The sequence below is a fragment of the Peromyscus maniculatus genome, chromosome 3 (assembly GCF_049852395.1).
Source record: "Peromyscus maniculatus bairdii isolate BWxNUB_F1_BW_parent chromosome 3, HU_Pman_BW_mat_3.1, whole genome shotgun sequence".
In the NCBI taxonomy this organism is placed as follows: domain Eukaryota; kingdom Metazoa; phylum Chordata; class Mammalia; order Rodentia; family Cricetidae; genus Peromyscus; species Peromyscus maniculatus.
In genome coordinates, this window is record NC_134854.1 from 3,548,839 (window position 1) to 3,569,914 (window position 21,076).

The following is a 21,076-nucleotide window of genomic DNA, read 5'->3' on the forward strand; positions in this document are numbered from 1 at the left end:
CTCATGCATCCTTATTTGAAATTTGTCTTCTTCAGGACTTTCCCTTTATGTTACTCTGGCTTCTTCCTATTTCCTGCAAGGTAGTCTAAATTCTACCATAAACCCTTATACAATATATCTTCTTGCTTATGTGTTAAATACTTTGCTACCATATCTTTAGGCCCCATATCTAGCATTGCCTCTAAGCAGTTTTTGAAATTATATGTGTGGATCAAATAATATGTGTGGATCAAACAAACTTATTTGTTTTGGTGTTTTTTTTTTTTTTTTTTTTTTTTTTTTTTGGTTTTTCGAGACAGGGTTTCTCTGTGTAGCTTTGCACCTTTTCCTGGAACTCATTTGGTAGCCCAGGCTGGCCTCGAACTCACAGAGATCTGCCTGCCTCTGCCTCCTGAGTGCTGGGATTAAAGGCATGTGCCACCACCGCCCGGCTCATATACTTATATAATCAGTGGGTCAAAGCACAATATGAAATTGCTTGTAGAGTCGATTGATTACCATCATCCTTTCTCATGAAGTAAATATAACATGATAAGATTTTTATATGAATCTCATCCAAAATAAAGATAAAATGGAGAACTATTGTTCAGAAGAATTTTTATGAGGAAGATTTGGTTTTGATTTCTAAATACTTTGTAAAGAGTAGAGTTCAAAGTCTTGAAGGACTCTAAATATAGGAAGTTCTACCCTGTGACGTGGTGGGAAGGCTGAGGAGGTGGAGTTGGATTTTGATTGTTGTCCTGGGAAGTAGACTGAAGAGACAGTGGGAAGGCAGTGAGGGGATTATTTAACCTTATTATTATGTAAATAAAACATTAAAGTGTATGTGTGTGTGTTGTTGTGTGTGTGTGTTGTTGTTGTTGTGTGTGTATGTATGTGTGAAAAGTTGTAAGGGCAGAGAAAAGCAGATAACTGCTTTGTGTCCAGAACCAATCAAGCTGGCGACCTTGATACCACTGTAATCCAAGATCATCTAAAGTATGTTTTTGTATATGAAGCTGTACCAAATATCTAGAAAAGAAGGTAAATGATGCAGACATTAGCAGGAAGTAGTTATACATGGTCTGTTCTTCTCCATGTCTGTCCATTCCTTATGTCCATCCTGCCATTGTCTCTAACATCAAGGAACAGTCAGTATTCATTTCATAAATGCTCAAGCAACTTATATCATATAGGACTTTTTGATTGCTGATAAAACAGTTTATAGTTATCCCAGAAGTCAGTCAAGGTCACAGTTATTTTAGACATTAAAAGTAACCAGCAAGGGGCTGGAGAGATGGCTCAGAGGTTAAGAGCACTGGCTGTTCTTCCAGAGGTCCTGAGTTCAATTCCTAGCAACCACATGGTGGCTCACAACCATCTATAATGGGATCTGGTGCCCTCTTCTGGCCTGCAGGTGTACATGCAGGCAGGACATTGTATACATAATAAATAAATAAAATCTTAAAAAAAAAAAAAAAGTAACCAGCAAGCAGAGTGGCAATGCAGCATTTATCATCAAAAGCTCTATAAAGTAGATATTTAAAGCAAAATTTTACTTTCTTATCACTTAGAAATAACTACGGAGGATAAACATTTATATTTAGTTTCAGTTGAAATTCACTTAGTCCAATGACTGTGGGATCTATTGAAAACAATATTTTATGTTATTCTGAACATACTATTTCTCTGAATAATGAACGACTGGCATAATTTCATTGGTCTAATCAAGAAACTGAACTAAAGGTCCTTACCTTTAAAGGTTCTCATTCTTAGTAAAAAAAAAATTTCACTCTAAAGTTTTTTTTTCAATTTAATTTAATGTTATTTTATTTTATGTACACTAGTATTTTTGCCTGTCTGTGTGTCTGTGTGAAGGTGTCTTAACTCCTGGAGTTTCAGTTACACACAGTTGTGAGCTGCCGTGTGGGTGCTGCGGATTGAACACAGGTCCTATGGAAGAGCAGGCAATGCTCTTCACTGCTGAGCCGTCTCTCCAGCCCCTACTCTAAAGATTTTTAAAAGCATTAATTAATTTGTAACTTACCACTTTGAGCCCTGACTTCTGCAGGTTATCAGACGTTAAGAACTGACAGGTTGACTGAGGTCAAGGAATTCAGGTCGTGACGTCCAAATGGAAGACAACTAGTTGGTTTCCAGTTTTAATGTTTTGGGTGCATTTTACCAAGCTATGTGAAAAGATCATTTGCATTTCTGTAAGAGATGATCCCTAAAGTTGAGGACATTTATTTCCTTGATTCATACATCATTTCTCACAGTCACAGGCCTAAAAAAAAAACTGCAGTTTTTGTAGCTGTGCCATGTGAATGCTTTTTCTCCATGCTCAGGTGGCCCACAGCTAATGGGACAGGAAAATGCATCTACCTCTCTCTGAGCTGTGCATTTAACAGGGGGTCACTGTGGATGAATAAAACCCCTTTGCTGTATAAAAGAAAGGTTGCTCACTACCCAGCGGTTTTGGGGGGCTTAACTTTATGCTTAATTTGTACCCTTGGGGACCTGAGAATTAATTCCCGAGGAAGAAAGGGCCTATTCTCCCGGAGCAGCCATTTCCCTCCGCACAGGGAGGCCTGCTGCTCTCGAGGCTTTTGTCCTCTCCCTTCCTCCCCTTCCTCCTGCTGTTCTTCTGTTGCTCTGTTCCGCAGCCTCTGCTGTCTCATTTGTTGGCAGCTAAGTGGAATTTATTACGCTTCTATTTCTGAAGCAATTTAAGAACATGATTGTTGTACATCTCTTATTATAGCCAAAGCATTCAAAGAAAAAAGGAACTAGGAAAGAGAAATAAGCAAAGTTGACATTTTCCCTCATCAGAGTTAAGAAAAAAAAATACCGTAAGGCTTGAAATCAAAGAAGCTTGTACTTGAAGATGAAATTATCAGTGTTGGCAGAAGGACAGCCAAAGATAAAAACAGCTTTGCTGAACAGATCTTTATATATATGTATATGTATACATATATATAAAGATCTTGTTGGTGCCAGCTCTTGGGAACTGGGACTTACTTCATACACAGGATTCTCTGATTATATCATTCAGTTCTCTTTAATCTGGCTAACTCCTGTTTATTCTCTTGGTTTCATTGTAGGTATGGCTTTTTTCGTAGGAGTCAAGTGCTTTATAGACAGTGTATCCTTGCCTGTTTACCTGCAGCTATCAACCATGCTCATTCTCTACTTTAATTAGTTATTTTCTTACTTTTATATCCCATGAGATCTGAGAGCTTTTGAAATCAGGACAGCACTTTATTACTCAGTATCCAGGGTACTAACTAGTGTAGACACCATAAATATTTGTTGAATGAATGAATAAGCACTAAAAACCCTGTGAAATATACAGAATTACCTGAGAAATTTACTTTTTATAACCTTTTAGGAAAACAAAATTTAAAATCATAAAAACTTATTGAACAATTGAGATCCAATTTCCTTTGCCATGCGTTACTGAAATAGAGACACTATATACGTGTGTGTGTGTGTGTGTGTGTGTGTGTGTGTGTGTGTGTGTTTATAACTGCAAAAGGATTTCCAATGTAAACAGTGCTATGGATTCCAGCATCTGGTACTAGAGAGCATTTCTTGGAAAATGTAAGGCTTGACTTGGGAGTTAAAAGATGAGAAGCATTTGGATCTCCATTTGGAAAAGCCCCAGACCTTGTTGTAGTATCTTGCACTCACCAGAGCCATAAAAAGCCAGCAATTGTGATCAACACTCATTTGCAAGTAGAATTAAATAGTGTAGCAACTGCCAACATACAATAAATTAGATAAAGTAGACATTTCAGAAACATGTTGTTAGAAGGATTATTACAAATGAAATAAATTACCAGCCTGCAGAGTAAAAGATATTGTCCTTACTAATGGTAGAAAAGAAATTATATTTTATAGAGTCATGCTGAGGAAATTAGCATATGAAGATTAAGATATTAGTTAGACTTGAGGATATTATAGATGAAATTTAGCATAAGTATTCTTTAAAACTTTTAAAATGAGCTTTGAAAGAATCATTGTACTTGAGCAAAATACTCAGTGTAAGGCTCTTTCAGGTGTAGAATTGCATTATTTCCAAGAGATAACAATTGAAGTGTCTTTTTTTGTTTGTTTGTTTTGTTTTGTTTTTCGAGACAGGGTTTCTCCTTGTAGCTTTGTGCCTTTCCTGGAACTCACTCTGTGGCCCAGGCTGGCCTCGAACTCACAGAGATCCACCTGCCTCTGCCTCCTGAGTGCTGGGATTAAAGGCGTGCACCACCACCACCTGGCATTAATTAAAGTGTCTTATTATTAACTCATTTTACTTCTGTAACTCTTCAGCCAGCTCAGCTCTAGCCTATCAGCTGTCTAGCTAACATTACCTATTATTCTATTTCTGATGTGACATTATAAACCAGTTATAGTGCTGCGGCTTGCCGTCCCCAGATCAGAACTTCAACTGAGAATCTGAAGTTTCTACTGGAGGTTACTTGCTCTAAGCAACTTTTATTTTGCTATAACTATAAGGATACTGTTGTTTTGAAAACATATCAAATATAATTGTAAGGGATAACTTTGTATTTCTCAATCTAACATGCAAACAATGGAGGTAATTGAAGCTATAACTAAAACCTTCATCGTAAACTGTCATTCTAAGTGCAGTCTAGTTTCACTATGAGTTTCTAATGATTTGCTCCAACACCTAGAGAACTTCTCTTAAACTGAAAATTAAACCACATCTAAGATTTAAATGATTGCAATTATGTCATAAATCAGGATACAAGGACCCCAAAGCAATGACTAATTAGCCTACAAAAACATCCAATATCTGAAAAGCCAGCAATTGTGATCAACACAGGCTTGCTTCTGAAGGAGTATAATCAGGCAAAATGATAGAGCAGCTTTTTATTCTAAAGTACAAGAGAAAACAAATAGCAAATGATTCCCAAGGGATATGTAGCTGAATCCTCTGCTTTTAAACTCTTGGTAGGAGGAAACAGATCAGTGCTAAGCACAGTGGGGCATCCTTAAAAGCCATCCTGGTGGTACATTCAGTAGACAGTTCAGACACCGTGCTGTCTCTGACTTCCTCGCCTGGGAATCCTTAGTTGAATGTTAGGGCAAGTGAACCCAATTCACCCATCCCTCAATTCAGGAGGTACGCTAGGCTGGGGTACTCTATGCCATATTTGTCAATAGAAAGTGAGACATTTTGGCAACACTTGGGTAGTAGTGATCATAGTACTGCTAAAACAGTTGTCCCTCGTGTGTGCAAAAGATTGGTTCCCCGAGCCCGTGGATACCAAAATCCACAGTTACTCCAGTCCTGTATGAAAGGACGCTATATTTGCTTATAATATATGTAAATCTCTGTGTAGTTTAAGGCATCCCCAGATTCCTTTTTTTTTTTTTTTTTTTTTAAGTCCTGGAGACTGAAATTAAGGCTATATGCTTACTGGGTAAGCACTCTACCACTGAGCTACAGCCCCAGTTCCAGAAGATTTTTAACACCTAATATAATGTAAATACTATGTAAATAATTTTTTGTTGTGCTGACTTGTTTAGGGAGCAATGACAAGAAATGAAAAGGTCTACATATGTTCTATATAGAGACTGAATTTTTGTCCAGCTCACTGTCTAGAAAGAAGCTGGTCTTGAGCTCTTGTTCCTCTGGCCTCCACCTCCTGAGTGCTGGGATTGTGACATGTGGCATCATGTTCAGCTGGAAAAAATTCCCAGTATTTTTTGACCTGGGTTAGTTGAATTTGAGGAGGCAGAACACACAGATATAGAGGGTCAACTGTAGAACTGTTTCACTGTGGAAACCTGCTTTGTGAAGAACTTTGAACTTGATACAGACTTATTTTATGTAAGATACTAAGACATAACTCACACAGCCCCTTTCTGAGATATCTGAAGGTCTTCAAATATTGAGGGTTACCAACCATAGCTGCTCTATGAAATTTGTCTTTAATCAGCAAGGCAAACAACCAAGACACATGAATACATAGTCAATATAGAGCTAGGCAGATAATAATAAAACACATGCTAAATATATGCTGTTCTCCCTATGGAGTCAGTGCATAATTTTTAATATAAATATAGCCATTCACCATGCCAAGTAATATAAATCAGTCCCTAACTCTCAATCTTGGAGATATGTTTTCCCTTCTGCAGACTGAACAAATGTCTATTCTCCCACTCTTTAATTATCTTTATAAGGCTACCAGATGTGGCCACCTGTGCTGCAGAGGTATCTTTAAATGCCTTTAAGAGATTTAATTTTTCAATATGTTTATATGCACGAGTCTATGTGTACCATGTGTGAGCAGGGACTTATATGACCTGGCACCTCTGTAATAGCTGTGAGCATGCCTAACCCATGAGCCATCTTTCCAGGAATCATCAGACTTGGATTTATCATCCCCAAGGAATCATCAGACTTGCTTACATGATATGTTCGTTCAGTGGAGTCCAAGAATGTCTTGATCTGTCTTTTTGTCTCCTCCCTGGCAAGGGTGCTAGGAACAGAGCAGGCTCTGTAAGAGCAGTACACACTCTCTTCAGCCCATAGTAAAATGTCTTAATCGAGAGCTCTGTGAGTTTAGACCTCAATGGTAGAGTCCTTACCTAGCATCTAAGAAGCACCAAGTTCAATCTGCAGTTCATCAATGATGAATAAATGGAAAAATAAATAAATATTTTACTTTTCCATGGTCTAGAAAGTCTTCGATTATCTTCCTTGAATTTTAATAATGCCTTTAGTTAGGACTTAAGACAGATTTCTAGTGGATGGGACAAAATTATTATCTTCAGTCTCTAACTATAATTGCAACAATAATGTTATTTTCAAGTGTTCAGCTCCAAAGACCTGGAGAAACCCTGATGGCAAAATCATTGAAATGGACACACAGTTCACTCTAAGAGCCAGAGAGCTGCAAAGCATCTACAAGTGTGTCATGCTGAGAGACCTCTCTCAGGATGAAAGGCTGGACATACTCCTGACGCTCAAGCACACTGTGAAGGTATGTCGACTGTCTCTCTTAGGTTTGTAGTCAAGGTCACCGTCAATAAAAAGATCAGCTGGATACTGGAGTCCACATGTTCTGTTTCTTTAAGTAATTATAAAGTGATTAATACATGCTTGCATATGTGAAATTGTATAAACAACTAAGTTATTTTGGTAAATTTGGCGATAGATATGACTTCTGAATTAATACTTAACTAAACACTCTCAAAGTCTATGTTGATGAAAATCATGCCCAAAGCTGTGGGCCTGACTTGCAGTGTTGCAAAAATTACATACATGTTTTATGATGACATAGTAAAATGTAAATATAGTATATTCAAATGCAAATTCATCTTTATATAGCCATGTAAGTATATGATTTTAAAAATAATAGAAGCCATGTAAGCCATTATTTTAAAAATGGAATTAAAAAACAGCAATTGTTGTCTACATTTGGGACAGTTTTCAATGAGAAGTTGTTCATAGTCATTACAAATTTTATCCATTTTAGTGTGTGTGTGTGTGTGTGTGTGTGTGTGTGTGTGTGTTTGTGCATGTGTGTCACAGTGCACACTAGAGGTCACAAGATAATTTTCAGGACTGGCTTTCTCCTTCCTTCCTCTGAGTTGGACAGATGGAAGTCAGGCCACCAGGGTTGCATTCCAAGTGCTCTTACCCAGGGAGCCATCTAGATGCCCTGCTTTTTGCGATTGTAAAGCCATAACGATATAAGTATGTTTGCCTTTCCCCCCTTACAAATGATTAATTTTCTGCTTTTAAATGAAAATTAGATAGTGGATGTCACGCGTGGGTCAGGTTTCCTCCAGAAATAGACTCCGAGAAGGGTTTGAGTTCAGTTTCCCCGGGCATGCTGGAATACAGAAAGTAGACAGGAAAAATGTTCGTGCTCAGGAGAGGAAAGCCCCAGCAGCATTCGGACACGACAAGTGCGCGCAATCGCGTCAGCTTCACCAGGACTTTGAAGCTGGGGCTGCCCTGAGGATTTGCCCGTGTCAGAGGAAGGGGCAGGGCTGTTCACAGAATTAAGGGTGTGAGTTTGCCCTGGCAAACTAAGGAGGTCTCTGGAAGCAGCACTCACCAATTGACTGAGTTGAGGGGTGTCTTCCCATGACTCACCAGGAGGGGGCGAGTGAGAGCTTCCAGTCTGGCTACAGAACGCTGGCAGCTGCTGCTTGGATCTGCTTACTTGGCGATCAGTTCCTCCGACTTGGATGGATTTTTTTTTTTTCTTCCTGAATGGAATTATAGTAGTGAGGTTAATGAGAAAAGTACAGACCCTCTTGTATTTATAGGCATCAAGGTCACAGCAGAATCCCCCGTTTCCCCTCTGCTATTCATTTTCATGTTTCCTCACCCTGGATTAACACTGACGGGTTCACAACCTTCCTGTCCATGGGGCTTAAAAGCTCTAGACTACAGGGCGATGTGCTCTTCTCTCAAAATCAAAATCAAGTGTTTACCAGGAGATGCCTAGACCTGAGTGCCAAACACGTGAGTCCTTATCCCCAGGGGGCAATAACACCTTCCATGTCTTTTGAAAATCAGAGTCAGTTACCTCTCTAAGGATATGATGGTCACTCCAGATCTCCTGATTTGAGGAGGATTAGTCAGAGCTCACAGGAGTAGTGTATCCTCTACTGGAAGCAATTTTCACTGCGGAATTAGGACCTCTAAACTTGAATTGCCCAAAGTTTAAGGCACAGGAACCAAAATATCTCGGAGGAGTGAGGCTGTCGCTTCCCTGTCCGCGTCCATGCTCCCACCCCCCACCCCACAAGGGCAGTTTCAGCGGCTTCCAGGTTGTCTTCCTGGTTACACAACCTCACAGCTCAAGGTAGTACGAGCAAAGGAGGCCTGCCAACTCCAGCATATTCCATTCCAAGTACATAATCACAGAAGAGATTAATAAACTCTGACTCTCTCTCTCTGATCCTGCTGTATCTCTTTTGTGAGCACGACCTAGGCCAGCAATCCATTTGCTTTTCCCCCCCCATTTACTCCTGATTTACGTGGAAATCCTGGGGCTTTCTCCCCTCCCCAATTGATTAGTTATTTGATTCAGAATGTCCCTGAGAGGACACTTGACACCAGGCCTTTGGGCAAGACTGGATTTTGGGTTAGTATAGTAGTTACTATCTTCAGCCAAGATGGCAGTGCTTCAGAAGTGGGCAATCCGAGGAGAGAGGCGGGGGGGGGGGTGGGGGGTGGGGAGGGGGGGGATGTGAGGGAGGAAGGGGAGAGAGAGAGGGAGAGAGAGAGAGAGAGAGAGAGAGAGAGAGAGAGAGAGAGAGAGAGAGAGAGAATTAGTGAAGAATTGCTATCTGCCACATGCTACAACTAGCAGTGCTTTAGTTGTGTGTGTGTGTGTGTGTGTGTGTGTGTGTGTGTGTGTGTGTGTGTGTGCGCGCGCGCGCGCGCGCGCGCGCGGTGTCTGGGAAGCGCACTCCCTTTGCCCAAAGGGAGGCGGTCCAGTCTCACTAGAACCAGCAGTGCTCTTGCATTGGACAGCTCAGAGTGAAAGCAGTCTTGGGCATAAATCATTGGAATTGCTGGGAAATTACACGAGGGAGTTCAGCTGCAATGTTTGGTTTCTAAGTTGTGTTTTGAGTTCTTGAAGGTAAGTTCTTGGCAGCTTCTTCCTTAATGTGCCATCAGTTGTTTGTGAGTGATCATCTAGATGAATGAATTAAAGTTTGGACGTAAGTGATGGATTGAATAACTGTGTGGTCAGTCAGTTTTGCCATCAATGTGGCCCACAGTTTCAAGCAAGTACATATAGATATCTCAATAAAAATCAGTGTTTCACTAAAAATGGCAAGTGGAAAAATACTGGCTGTACTTAACTCCATCCAGCCAAACACTAATGACAAGCATGAGAATCTTATGATCGTAACTTGTAGGTATCCCATTTAGGTTCTTTATCCCTTAACTACAAAGAGCTCTTCGGTTGAGAAAAATCAGAACCCCAACACACAAGGGTCTTACGACACACTGCGGAGGTAGGTAATTGGCTCACAGGTTTTGTGTATCTCTGCCTTTTGGGAGAGCAGAGGTATGGGCTGCTTTTCTCTGGGCTACCTTTGCAAAGATGCTCGTGTTGTAAACAGCCTTGGTGGAAACCTCCATAGATAGCAAAAGAGAAGCAAAGGCGAGAGACAAGAAATAAGGATGTTTTTAGAGGATCATGGAAAGACCAGATTGGCAAAGAGAGAAAGAGAGGCCACTTGTAGGGAATCCTCCTACCTGCTAAGTAGGACCAGTTCCTAGTCAATTAAAGAGGCCAGAAATGAATTCTAAAGGTGATGCATGTGCCTGAATTTGTTTAAACTAAACTATTTGGATGAAATTTATTTAACAGTATTTTGAAGAAAGATAAAGGTGTAAACATAACTCAAATTCTGACTCTATTGACTTAATACAACCTTAAATAAACTACTTGTATATGTATATGTACATCTGTCTACTCAAATATGTACTAAATGTATAAAGACCAATAAATTTTAAACCTGAGTATACACTGTAATCACTTAGAATTTCAGAGACAGACAGACAGACAGACAGACAGACACACACACACATGAGGAGGGAGGGAAGGGAGTGAGACAGAGAGAGGGGGGAGGGGCAGACAGACACAGAGAGAAACAAAGAGATTGATTATAAGTATGTGACTATATGAGTAAGAATGTCTAGACACCATTTTAGAGAAGCTAAATTAGATCCTTAGATATGAAAGCCATATTAATGAAATTCTGTTCAGATTTCTCCAAGGCCCTTCTAAAATGCTTCTAGGGTGAGACACCACTGCTTTCAACTTACTCATTTCAATTTACTCATTTTACTGAGTATCTAAAAAAAGTATGAAAAAACGTTGTTCTACAATTACTCTGTTTACCCTTGGTCTTCCCTACAGAAACTGTGTACCATCCGGTTTCCTCCGATAGTGAGATGGACTTACCTCTGTGTCACTGCTTATAACTAGAGTCCTAAGCCCTTAACTCTTACCTGAAGTTTTCTTGTTCTAACTACTCAGTTTCAGTACTTTACTAAAAAGTGTTGGATGATAAAATGGACATGTGGAAAATAGATAAATAGTTTAGCAATGTTATCATGGCATTCCAACCTTGCTAACCTATGCATTTCACACCCCTCTGCACCCTTCTGCACCCCTCTGTGCCCATTTCTTTCCTCTTCTTAGACATCCTTTTGTGTCCTTAAAGTAATCACCAATGGGCAACATCTTTGTTGGGCATCTTTTCTTTGTTTTTTCTTAATGATTTTGCTTCCTCTGTACAAGCCTATAAATAATTTGTTTCAATGTTTTTACTTTTTTTTTTAATGCACAGGTAACTTTATTATGGTTTCACAATGTAAAATAAAATTGTTTTTCAGGAAATTGAATATAAATATAAATATAAAATTCAATGTTTTTACTTTTGACCTTTAGTAAAATTACACTGCATGTAACAGTCTGTATGTGGTTCACTTTGCTGACTTCATAGGATTTAAGCATTAAGATTTACAGCTATCATATTGTCTACTCATTTCCATAAATCCATTGTATTGGTAAACTATGATTTATTTATCTATTCAATTTGCTTGTGAATATTTAGTTGTTTCTAACTATTGGGTACTGTAAACAACAGCTTTTTAGATACATTTCTCTAAAACACTTACTTAAAGAATTGCTAGGTTATAAGTTATACATTATCAAGCCAACTATTCAATGCTAATTTGGTCTCCACTTGGCTGTACCAAATTTTACTCCTGTCACCTTTTAAAATGTTTTGGAACATGGATTCTAGTTTGTTTTGGGTGGTAATTTCCAAAATAGTGATTTAAAATAATTATACTGAGTACTTCTGTGTTTTGTGTAGGAACACGAATGTAAACTGACCCAAGAAATCTTAGAGTTGATTGACAGAGAAGTTGACCTCATGATGAGAGGAGTCAAACCTCATAATCTTGAAGGACTCAGAAAAAGAATTACGACACTCTTTTTTCACTATATCAAAACACCTCTGTTTAATCCTGAAGTTGCAAGATACCTTAAGGTACTCTCCTTACTGTATTTATTTTCAAAATCCCAAGATGTAATATTGTTAATCGAAAGATATTCAAAGTTTGCTTCTATGCTTTACTAGAAATCTAAGCAAGACCATCCAGTCAGTGAGACCTCTGGATTTATTAACGTTGATAGACTAAACTTTCCCATTAACCTCTTCTGCATATGAATTTTCAGCCTTGAATTTTTTTCTAAGAGTTGAATTGAATTTCCGGGTGTGGTGTAGTGTTGAAGACACTGTGATCTCTCACACCCCTTTCTTTGGCTCCCACCCACAATGCTGTGTTCTGTTTGCTCCAGCCAACTCCTATTCATTTTCAAACACTAAACTCTAGCTCCTTCTCTCTCTCATGAGGCCTCAGAGAGAGTTGGCCTTTCCACTAAAATCCTTCTTTTGAATCTTGCCTGTCTTCCTTAAGCATGCAAACATAAGTATCAGTGACCAGATCCATGAAAACAGCCTGAAGAACTCCAAGTGGAGCTTGTAGCTGAGTTAAATCATGTCTTCCCACTCCAGTATCATGATGTTTCTGGAGGATATGTATACCTCATTATTTCCTTACAAAGCTTCTTAACACACTTCAGGAAATTGGGAAGTTTCACTAATGAGTCATTGTTGTAGGATTTTTTTTTTAGAATTATCAAAATGTAGACAAAAATTTAGAAAAACAACATGCTTACTGTTCATATTCTATTTAATTAATTAGAAAACAATTTTGCTGTTCAAAAGACTGGAGGAAAAGTTTACCATTGTATTACTTCAGTTCATTTTTAATTTGTCCAAGCTAGCTCCCTTTTGTTTTTATAGATTTGTAGCACTATAGTAAGAGAATTTGATACTCTGTACCATTACATAATTCTATATCATGTAAACAGAGGCAGAGTTTTCTGTTCTGACTGTCTGGTCCCAAATAAACACACAAAAACTTATATTAATTATATGCTTGGCCAATAGCTCAAGCTTAGTACTAACTAGCACTTACATTTTACGTTAACCCATATTCCTTTTGCATGCTCTGCCAAATGGCAGTACCTTGATTAGCATGGCACATTCATTTCCTGCTCCCTCTGCGTTTGGCTGGTAACTCCCTTGACTCCACCCTTCTTCTCCCCATCATTCTCAGTTTGGCTTTCTTGCCTAACTTTATCCTGTTCAGCTATTGGCCAGTCAGCCTGTTTATTAAACCAATCACAGTGACAAATCTTCACAGTGTATGAAAGGATTATTCCACAGCAATACCACTGCTTTTGAATTTTCCTTGATAAAAGTTCACTCAGGTAAGTTTTGGCAATACATAAAGTCATGTAGCTAATAGTACAGTCCAGATAAAACTTACTCCTCATAGACTTCCCTGATATCAGCTCTTAAACAAATTTTGGTAAATGCTGACCTGTGTTGTATTTTGATAGTTTTATTTATTCCAGAATGTCATATAAATGGAATAATTCTATCATGAATCACACGAAGTCTTATGACATGGACTTCATTCCACTCATTACATTTGAGATTCACCCATGCTTTGATGTATCAGTAGTTTGTTGTTACAGTTCAAAAAACTAATATATAGTTAAGAGATGCAGGAGTTTTATTCTTATCCTTTCACAGTTATAGGAAGTCGGAGTTTGTTAGCATAGGGATTTTATGAATAAAGTCACTCTACATACTCGATTATAATTCTGATATAAATTGATTGGTTTGGGGTTAAATACCAGGTGGTGGTGTTCAGCCACATGGTTAAATGTCTTTTTGCCATTAAGAGAGATTATTAAACTTTTTACCTATATGATCAGTACCAGGAAGCACTTCTTGTAATAGAGATTTATTGTAGAATATTATTTTAAGATGTGTTACTTTTGTCTATGTTGCATTTGTTTAATTCTGTGAAGCTGTGTTACTGTGCCTGTCTAAAACACCTGATGGTCTAATAAAGAGCTGAACAGTCAATAGCAAGGCAGGAGAATGGATAGGTGGGGCTGGCAGGCAGAGAGAATAAATAGAAGGAGAAATCTGGGAGGAGAGGAAGAAGTAGCTAGAGAAGGAGGAGGACTCCAGGGATCAGCCACCCAGCTACACAGCAAGCCATGGAGTAAGAAATAAAGCTATACCGGAATAGAAAAGGAAAAGTACAGAGGCAAAAGATGCATGGAATAATTTAAGAAAAGCTGGCAAGAAACATGCCAACCTAAGGTCAAGCTTTTATAATTAAGAATAAGCCTTCATGTAGGATTTATTTGGGAGTTGGGTGGTGGGCCCCCAAAAGAGTATAGAGTAAAAAAACAGTAACAACAGATATTCACAGCTACTTGGCATCCTCATCAGTGCTTGGTGTTAGTAGCTTTTCATTTAGGAAATTCTAACCAGATGTATAGTGGTATCTCATAATAACTAATAATTTTACATCTCTTCTCATATACTCATCTGTCATGCACATGCATTTGGTGAAACTCCTGCATCTACCTTTTACCACCTCCTTGTTTTGATTGGATTATGTATTTTCTGTGTCAAATTTTGAGAATTTGTTATATATTCCCTGCATGAAGTGCAAGGAACAGAGGAAAGGATACCAAACACATCAGTGGCCAGGGAGAAACAGCAACTTGTATACAGTAGGACAAAAATAAGGATGGCAGTAGATTTCTCACTGAAACATTACAGACAAAAAGACAGTCACCCAGCCTTTGCAAAGCTCTTAGGTCAACAGCAAGGAGATCACCGTTACCCCCTGCCTCTTCCACTTGAATCGATTTATTTCCCTTCCTCATCATGCAGGAAACAACTTTCAATATAATATCCAATGAGATCACTGAGTGCAGATAGACATTCTTTGTTCCTAGTAATAGACAAGCCTCCCAAGTTCTGGGATTAAAGGTGTGCGCCACCACCGCCTGCCAGTACTTTGGTTTTCTAAATACTCTGCCATCATCTATCCAGGGGTGGGAGAGTAACACAGATTTTTAATACTTTAGTCAGGAAAATGATTCTTGCTTGGAATTTAAGTCTTATACAGAATAGTCTGTTAAAAGGAAAATAGGACTTTTTAAGTAACCAATTTTAGAATTTAATTCTAAGCAGTCCTCAGTGTTTCTGTTTAGTATGTGGCTTAGATTTTCATCATCTTTTTTTTTTCTCTATTTAGGTCCCTCAAGACCCACTGAAGTTTTACGATAAGATTTATTTTTGCCACAGTTGCCAGTTGTATTTGCCTTCTGTGGAATTTTCTGTGTCACCCACCTCGCATCGTGTGTACCGCTGCCGACACTGTGTGAACCTTGAGAATGAGACTCAAAAACGAGAGTCGTTTTTGAAGTACAAGTGTTTACTTCAGCGGCTCTACTACTCAGAAGCCAATTATGGGGATGACTCTCAGATTGCTTTCCTCATGCAGGTATGACCTGTGGAGGATGCCAATCATGAAATGTACCAGGCAGAGAGGTTGTCTTCTCGGGGCTGTCTTGATATGAAGTTCAACACATTTGAACATGGTTTTGTCTGGGAAACATTACTTAGGATTTCCTAAAGCAGACAGCTATTGCATTCCTGAGTTTCATGCACAGATGTGCTCTTGATATTTAAATTCTATGCTACACTCTTAAAATTCACTGGTAAATCAGACATCATGTCCTAGAAAAGAAGGCAGATGTTTAAGAGGAATGATAGCAAGGATGGTAGAGTATATAGGGGATGTAATACATATATATATATATATATATATATATATATATATATATATATGGCGAGCTATAGGAGACTGGCACTCAGTCAGAGAATGAGATGTCTGATAGCATATTTCATGATTTCATGTGGGTGATGTTGAAAGATGACAAAGTTTGGGCTGTGGCACAAGAGAGGAAAGTCTTTTGAATGATGTTCCCCTTTAAACATTCATTCAACATGATTTAATTGTTTTCCCAATTAATATGATGGTATTTAAACCACTTATTTAGAAGAAAATAACATTACTGTTCAAACTTATTTTGGCATGTAGCTCCAAGATATTAAGTACTTGACAGAGAACATCTGGGCATCCCAGTCCATCCTCAGTGCCTGGGATGATCTCAATGACCTGGTCATGGTCAGGTGGGATAAGAATGTGGAATGGTCTCCCTGGAACTGCATTCTTCTCACCAAGGATGAAGGGGTAGCTCATCTCAAGCTACAAAGTATTGAGCAGGTAAGATGCTGGACTCTGAAATTTTAATTCAGCCAATTGATTATAACAGACATTTTGAATGCCCTCTGATATACCCAAATGACTGTCTGAAGAGTTTCTGTTGAATCAAAAGACCCATATGTGAGGTGGCAATAGAAAAACATGTGGATGGTGTATGCTGCAGGTGTGAAAATTCAAAGAAAGTTAAGGTTTATTGGGGTAAGGATGAGAGACCTGAATATACAAGCATCTAACATCATCTTACTCTCTTCTAACAAGTTCAAGCACATTCATTTCACAGCGAGTTTTGTGAAGGACTTCATTTGACTTATGTCTTTCTATCCCTTTAGTGCCTATAATAATACCTGTTGAAGACCAGGAGTTTAATAAGTATTTGTTGAATAACTCTTGACCAGGGTGTAGGGGCCACAGCTGGTGGAATGTCAACTGGGTGCGTCCACTATGGAAATCAGTATGGAAATCCTCACATCCTAGAAATAGAACTACTATATGTTGTAGTTCTATTTCTACAGAACTACAGAAGCAGCTATGATACTTCTGAATCTAAGTCTGACAGAGACCTGTACACAATTTTTCTATGGCACTATTCACCACAGACAAGATATGGAATTAACATTGGTCCAATAGGCTGATGAATGGATATACATATATTTGTGTTGTGTGTTTTAGTTTTATTCAGAACATAGTGTTAAAGTAAGTCAGACATGAAAAGACAAATAGCACATGTTTTCTTCTACATATGAAATCTAAAGTTTGAAAGTAAAAACCACATAAAAGTAGAAGAGAGACTATTTGTGGGGAGGGCAGGAGGCAGCAGTAGCTAGAGAAGAGGAGAAGAACAGAGATGGTATGAACATTAGTCAAGTATATGATATTCTTGTCTGAAGATGTCATGAGGAAATTTATAATTTTGCATGTTAAGTTAAAAACACAAGGCCCCAAATAAATCTGTATAATGAATAATGCCTATTATCAATATATACATATTATGAAACCCAGAGTTTGTCCTTTGATTTATCAGCAGGAGTCTGCCTAAAAAAGTACCCAACTGTTAAATCAATTTCATTTGCGACTTTGTGATCTACAGCAGTCATACCGACGAGATTCCATCCTCCCATTTGCTTCCACCTAACTCGGAGTGGAGAAAGCACTGCAAAACTTTACTGCTACTTAATTTCAGTGCCTTACAGGATGAAATCTGTAATGCGTTCTGATGAATCAACTCGAGGGGCTCTTGGAGCATTCCCGGAGGGCCCCATTTGCACTCAGCAAGTGCAAACTCAGGACCTGGCCCAATTCTCTCCCCGTTTATTATACTGCGGTACCTTTAACTCGACACACAAGGTGCAGCTAAAGGAGGACAGAGCAGTGACATCCAGTGCAGCCATTGTGAACGGTGCTGTCCCAAGATGCCACTGCTGCTTGTCGTTTGTTTGTTTGTTTTAACAGAAGGTTCAGGGAATTATATAAGGAGAGGAAACTCGTTACAATTTCAGCCTTTTCCAATAATTTTTGAGTTCTAAGAAGCCGGGCTATGAAAAAATTCACTCTAGGGACTGAAAGAAAGGGCAGAAAGAAATTGAAGCTGTGTTAAATGTTATATTTAGTAAACTAAGCTGCTTCATAAATATTTAATCGCTGGAAGCACAGCCAATACTAGCAATATCATTTCATCTAGGACCCTCGATGAAACTGAAATTCATTCCCAAAGCTGATATTCCGGTTCTTCTTCAATTAATCCACACAACTCCTTTGTGTACCTAATCAAATCACCGAAGTCTCAAATTAAATGTTCCATTCAGGAGCATTTCTAATCTCAGGGCACCAGTACTTCTGAATTCTGCAAGTGGAGCAGAGGCTCTCGCTCTAACACCAAGCCTTTCTCTCTCTCTAAGGCCCCCAGTTTGCACTGTCCTGCAAGCGTTACTGTCCATTCCATCTTGAACAGTTCAAGTTTTTGCAGCAAATCAAAGCATTTCCAGAATCCTCTTAAAGATATAGACACCTGTTTTCCCCGAAGCGATAAGAAACAGAGCAAAGAAACAAACACAGCCACAAAACAGCAACCACCACCACCACCATAACAACCTAACACCTAACAACCCCCACCCCGTGTGCTGCCATCACCACCACCACCACCATAACAACCTAACACCATGACAACCCCCACCCCGTGTGCTGCCATCACCACCATAACAACCTAACACCATATCAACCCCCACCCCGTGTGCTGCCATCACCGCCACCACTAAATATAAAGTTATCTCCGTTCCTTGCAGTGAGGCAGAGGAGAAGGACTCTGTTCTGAGAGGGCAGAGTGAGGAGGACTAAGCTCTCTCTCATAGCATGCAAACTGGCTCAAGTCGGGCCAGTGACTCACTGAAAATCATCTACTATGTTTCTTTCCAGTCTTTGTCACTGTCAAGCTGTGCACACGAATACTTACTCTCTTTGCATTATGAAATTTGAGATTGGCTAAAGATGTAGAGTTAGCAAAAAGAGCAGAAGTTGCACTGACCTCACCAAGTAGGATTGGACCCATTTGTTAGTGCTTTAGTGCTCTCATTTTCTCATCTATAGCAAGGAGATGAGGCTGTCTCACCCTAGTGAAGTTTTGGAAATGAATAGGCCACTAAACGATCTCCACTTAGTGTCTGGCCTTGGTTACTTTGGGTAATAACTGTGTCTATGAAAGCACTGTGAGCCAGGCTATTTCTACTGCACACTTTCTTGTTCTCAGGGCTTTCTTTGATTTTCCTGGTTGCCCTTATAAAGGTTCTACAGTGCAGAATGTCTTACTCTCAGAACACAAAATTTAAAGGAGACATAGGCAGCATTGTGATTGGGTGAACAGACATCTGATTGCGAACATTGAATAGAATAGCTGATATTTATTATTTAGCCAGAACTTATTTTGGATGTGCTAAATACTGTGTAAAGTGCCTAGAAGAAAAAACAACAAAGAAATGAAATGAACATAATTTTTCATTGTTTCGGTTGCATTTGGATTCAACTATATTAAGAGAGTGAGCAAATGTGCCATAACTTAATCAAATCAGGGTTTTTCTTATGTAACAAGTAGGCTGGGGTGGCAGTTCCCAGCTAGGATGGTGTCTCCAAAATGTTTTCAGAAACTCAGGTCCTCCAGCCTTTCCCTCAGCTTCCTCTGACTTCTCGCTTTTCCCCTCATGCGTATGGATTCACAGTGAAAGATGGTAACTTCATCAATCTACTGACCAGGTATGGCAAAAGTGTAAAGTTCCTTGATCCGTGAGTCTTTCTGAGACATCACCATAAAATGCTTTCCTGTAAGCTTTGTTCAAATGTATGTATATGTAAGCCTATGCAAGTTTGCCACTTGTTACATGCTACTGGAATAAAACATAGAAACCTGGTACATTCTACTCCACATCAGGTAACTACTATATATTCAGATGGAGGAAAGAAAGAGTATAGAATTAATAACAGTAGGTTGGACTTGAGAGAGAGAGAGAGAGAGTGAGTGAGTGAGTGAGTGAGTGAGAGAGAGAGAGAGACAGACAGAGAGAGAGTCTTGGTAGATTTTACATTAAAGCACCATAAGAACTAAGCTCTAAAAGATGAGACATAGTGAGAAAAAAAATGTATCCTAGGTTGAATAAACTGATACTCAATAAATAATAAAGCCAAGTTACTAAGACATGGTCATGTTTCATCTGGCAATATATACATATATGGATGGATTCCATAGAATTTTATTTTCTTTTATTTTCAGGGGTATGGACGCCTTTTTATTCACAAGATCAAGCACAAGCATATCCTGGCTAAAAATTATTTTTCACAGATTCCAATGCTTGCTTCACTTATGCTTCAAGATGAGGAAGTAGATGATATCAGAAGTAAATACTGCACAGATAAGCCACCTAAAATTATAGAACCCCATGGGACTCGACCTTAGGAGGTTCAGGAATACCAACCTGATGATGAGCATTTTTGTTCTCTACTAAGAGATTAATACAGAGGTCATGTAATATGGGAACCACTTTTATATTTCCATTTGTATTTGTTTTATTCACAGTATTTTAAGCTATATGACTAGAAAAAAATCTGTATACATGAACCATTGTTGGGTGATTAGTATTCAACAGCCAAACAAAACCTTGGCTTAAGTTTCAATGAAAATAGTTCATTTAACATATATTTTATGAGTGTAATTATTCTCTATACATACCTGTATTTTGATATAAGTGTATTTGGAATTTTTTACTTTTATTGTCTATTTTTACCTTTTAATTGCATAATCCAAGAAAAGAAAATGTAACAAACAAAAAATCTGCATTACATGCCATGAAACAAGGCAAACAGTGGAAATGTTATTTATGGAGGAGACTTCCTGTGGGGCAATGTTGAAGTTCTGTAAAAAGTATGAACTTGATCAAATCAACTGTCAGCCTACTTCTCAATAAACTCAACAATAACCTTGGCTCTATATCTGTCTGGAATATGTGATAAGTGCTGATGCATCCAGAGATGGCACACCCCAAATAGCATGATTCAAAAAGAGTTTATTTGCAAAAGGACCTGTTCTAAGACATACATGATGCCTGGAAACAGAAGGAACATTACTGGAGTCCAGGGCCAGATACAGACATACTGAATCTACCCCACAGTCCCCAGGGTACTTGGGAAGGGAGAAGCCAGGGAACCCAGACAGAGTGGAAAGGAGATAAGTAGATCACTGAGAGGATCAACCAACCCAAGATGATCTCAAGAGTCAGAAAATAAACCATCAATTTCACACGTCTGCTTTGTTCCAGTGGCCTTCTCTAATGGGAAAAATCTCAAAAGGAAAGAAACAGAGACTCAGAG

General features: G+C 38.8%; 1 protein-coding gene across 2 annotated transcripts in view; it reads left to right on the forward strand.

Moving 5' to 3' along the window:
* The window catches only part of Iqub (IQ motif and ubiquitin domain containing), a 70,285-nt gene extending 49,595 nt beyond the window's left edge, over positions 1-20,690 (forward strand). For both annotated transcript variants that reach the window (XM_006988396.4, XM_076566144.1), the window contains exons 9-13: positions 6,819-6,989; positions 11,869-12,045; positions 15,194-15,442; positions 16,043-16,228; positions 19,983-20,690. In XM_006988396.4, the coding sequence (XP_006988458.1) occupies positions 6,819-6,989; positions 11,869-12,045; positions 15,194-15,442; positions 16,043-16,228; positions 19,983-20,165 (966 nt within the window). In that variant the 3' untranslated portion in view covers positions 20,166-20,690. The remainder of the gene's footprint in view (positions 1-6,818; positions 6,990-11,868; positions 12,046-15,193; positions 15,443-16,042; positions 16,229-19,982) is intronic.
* The last annotated feature ends 386 nt before the right edge of the window (positions 20,691-21,076 follow it).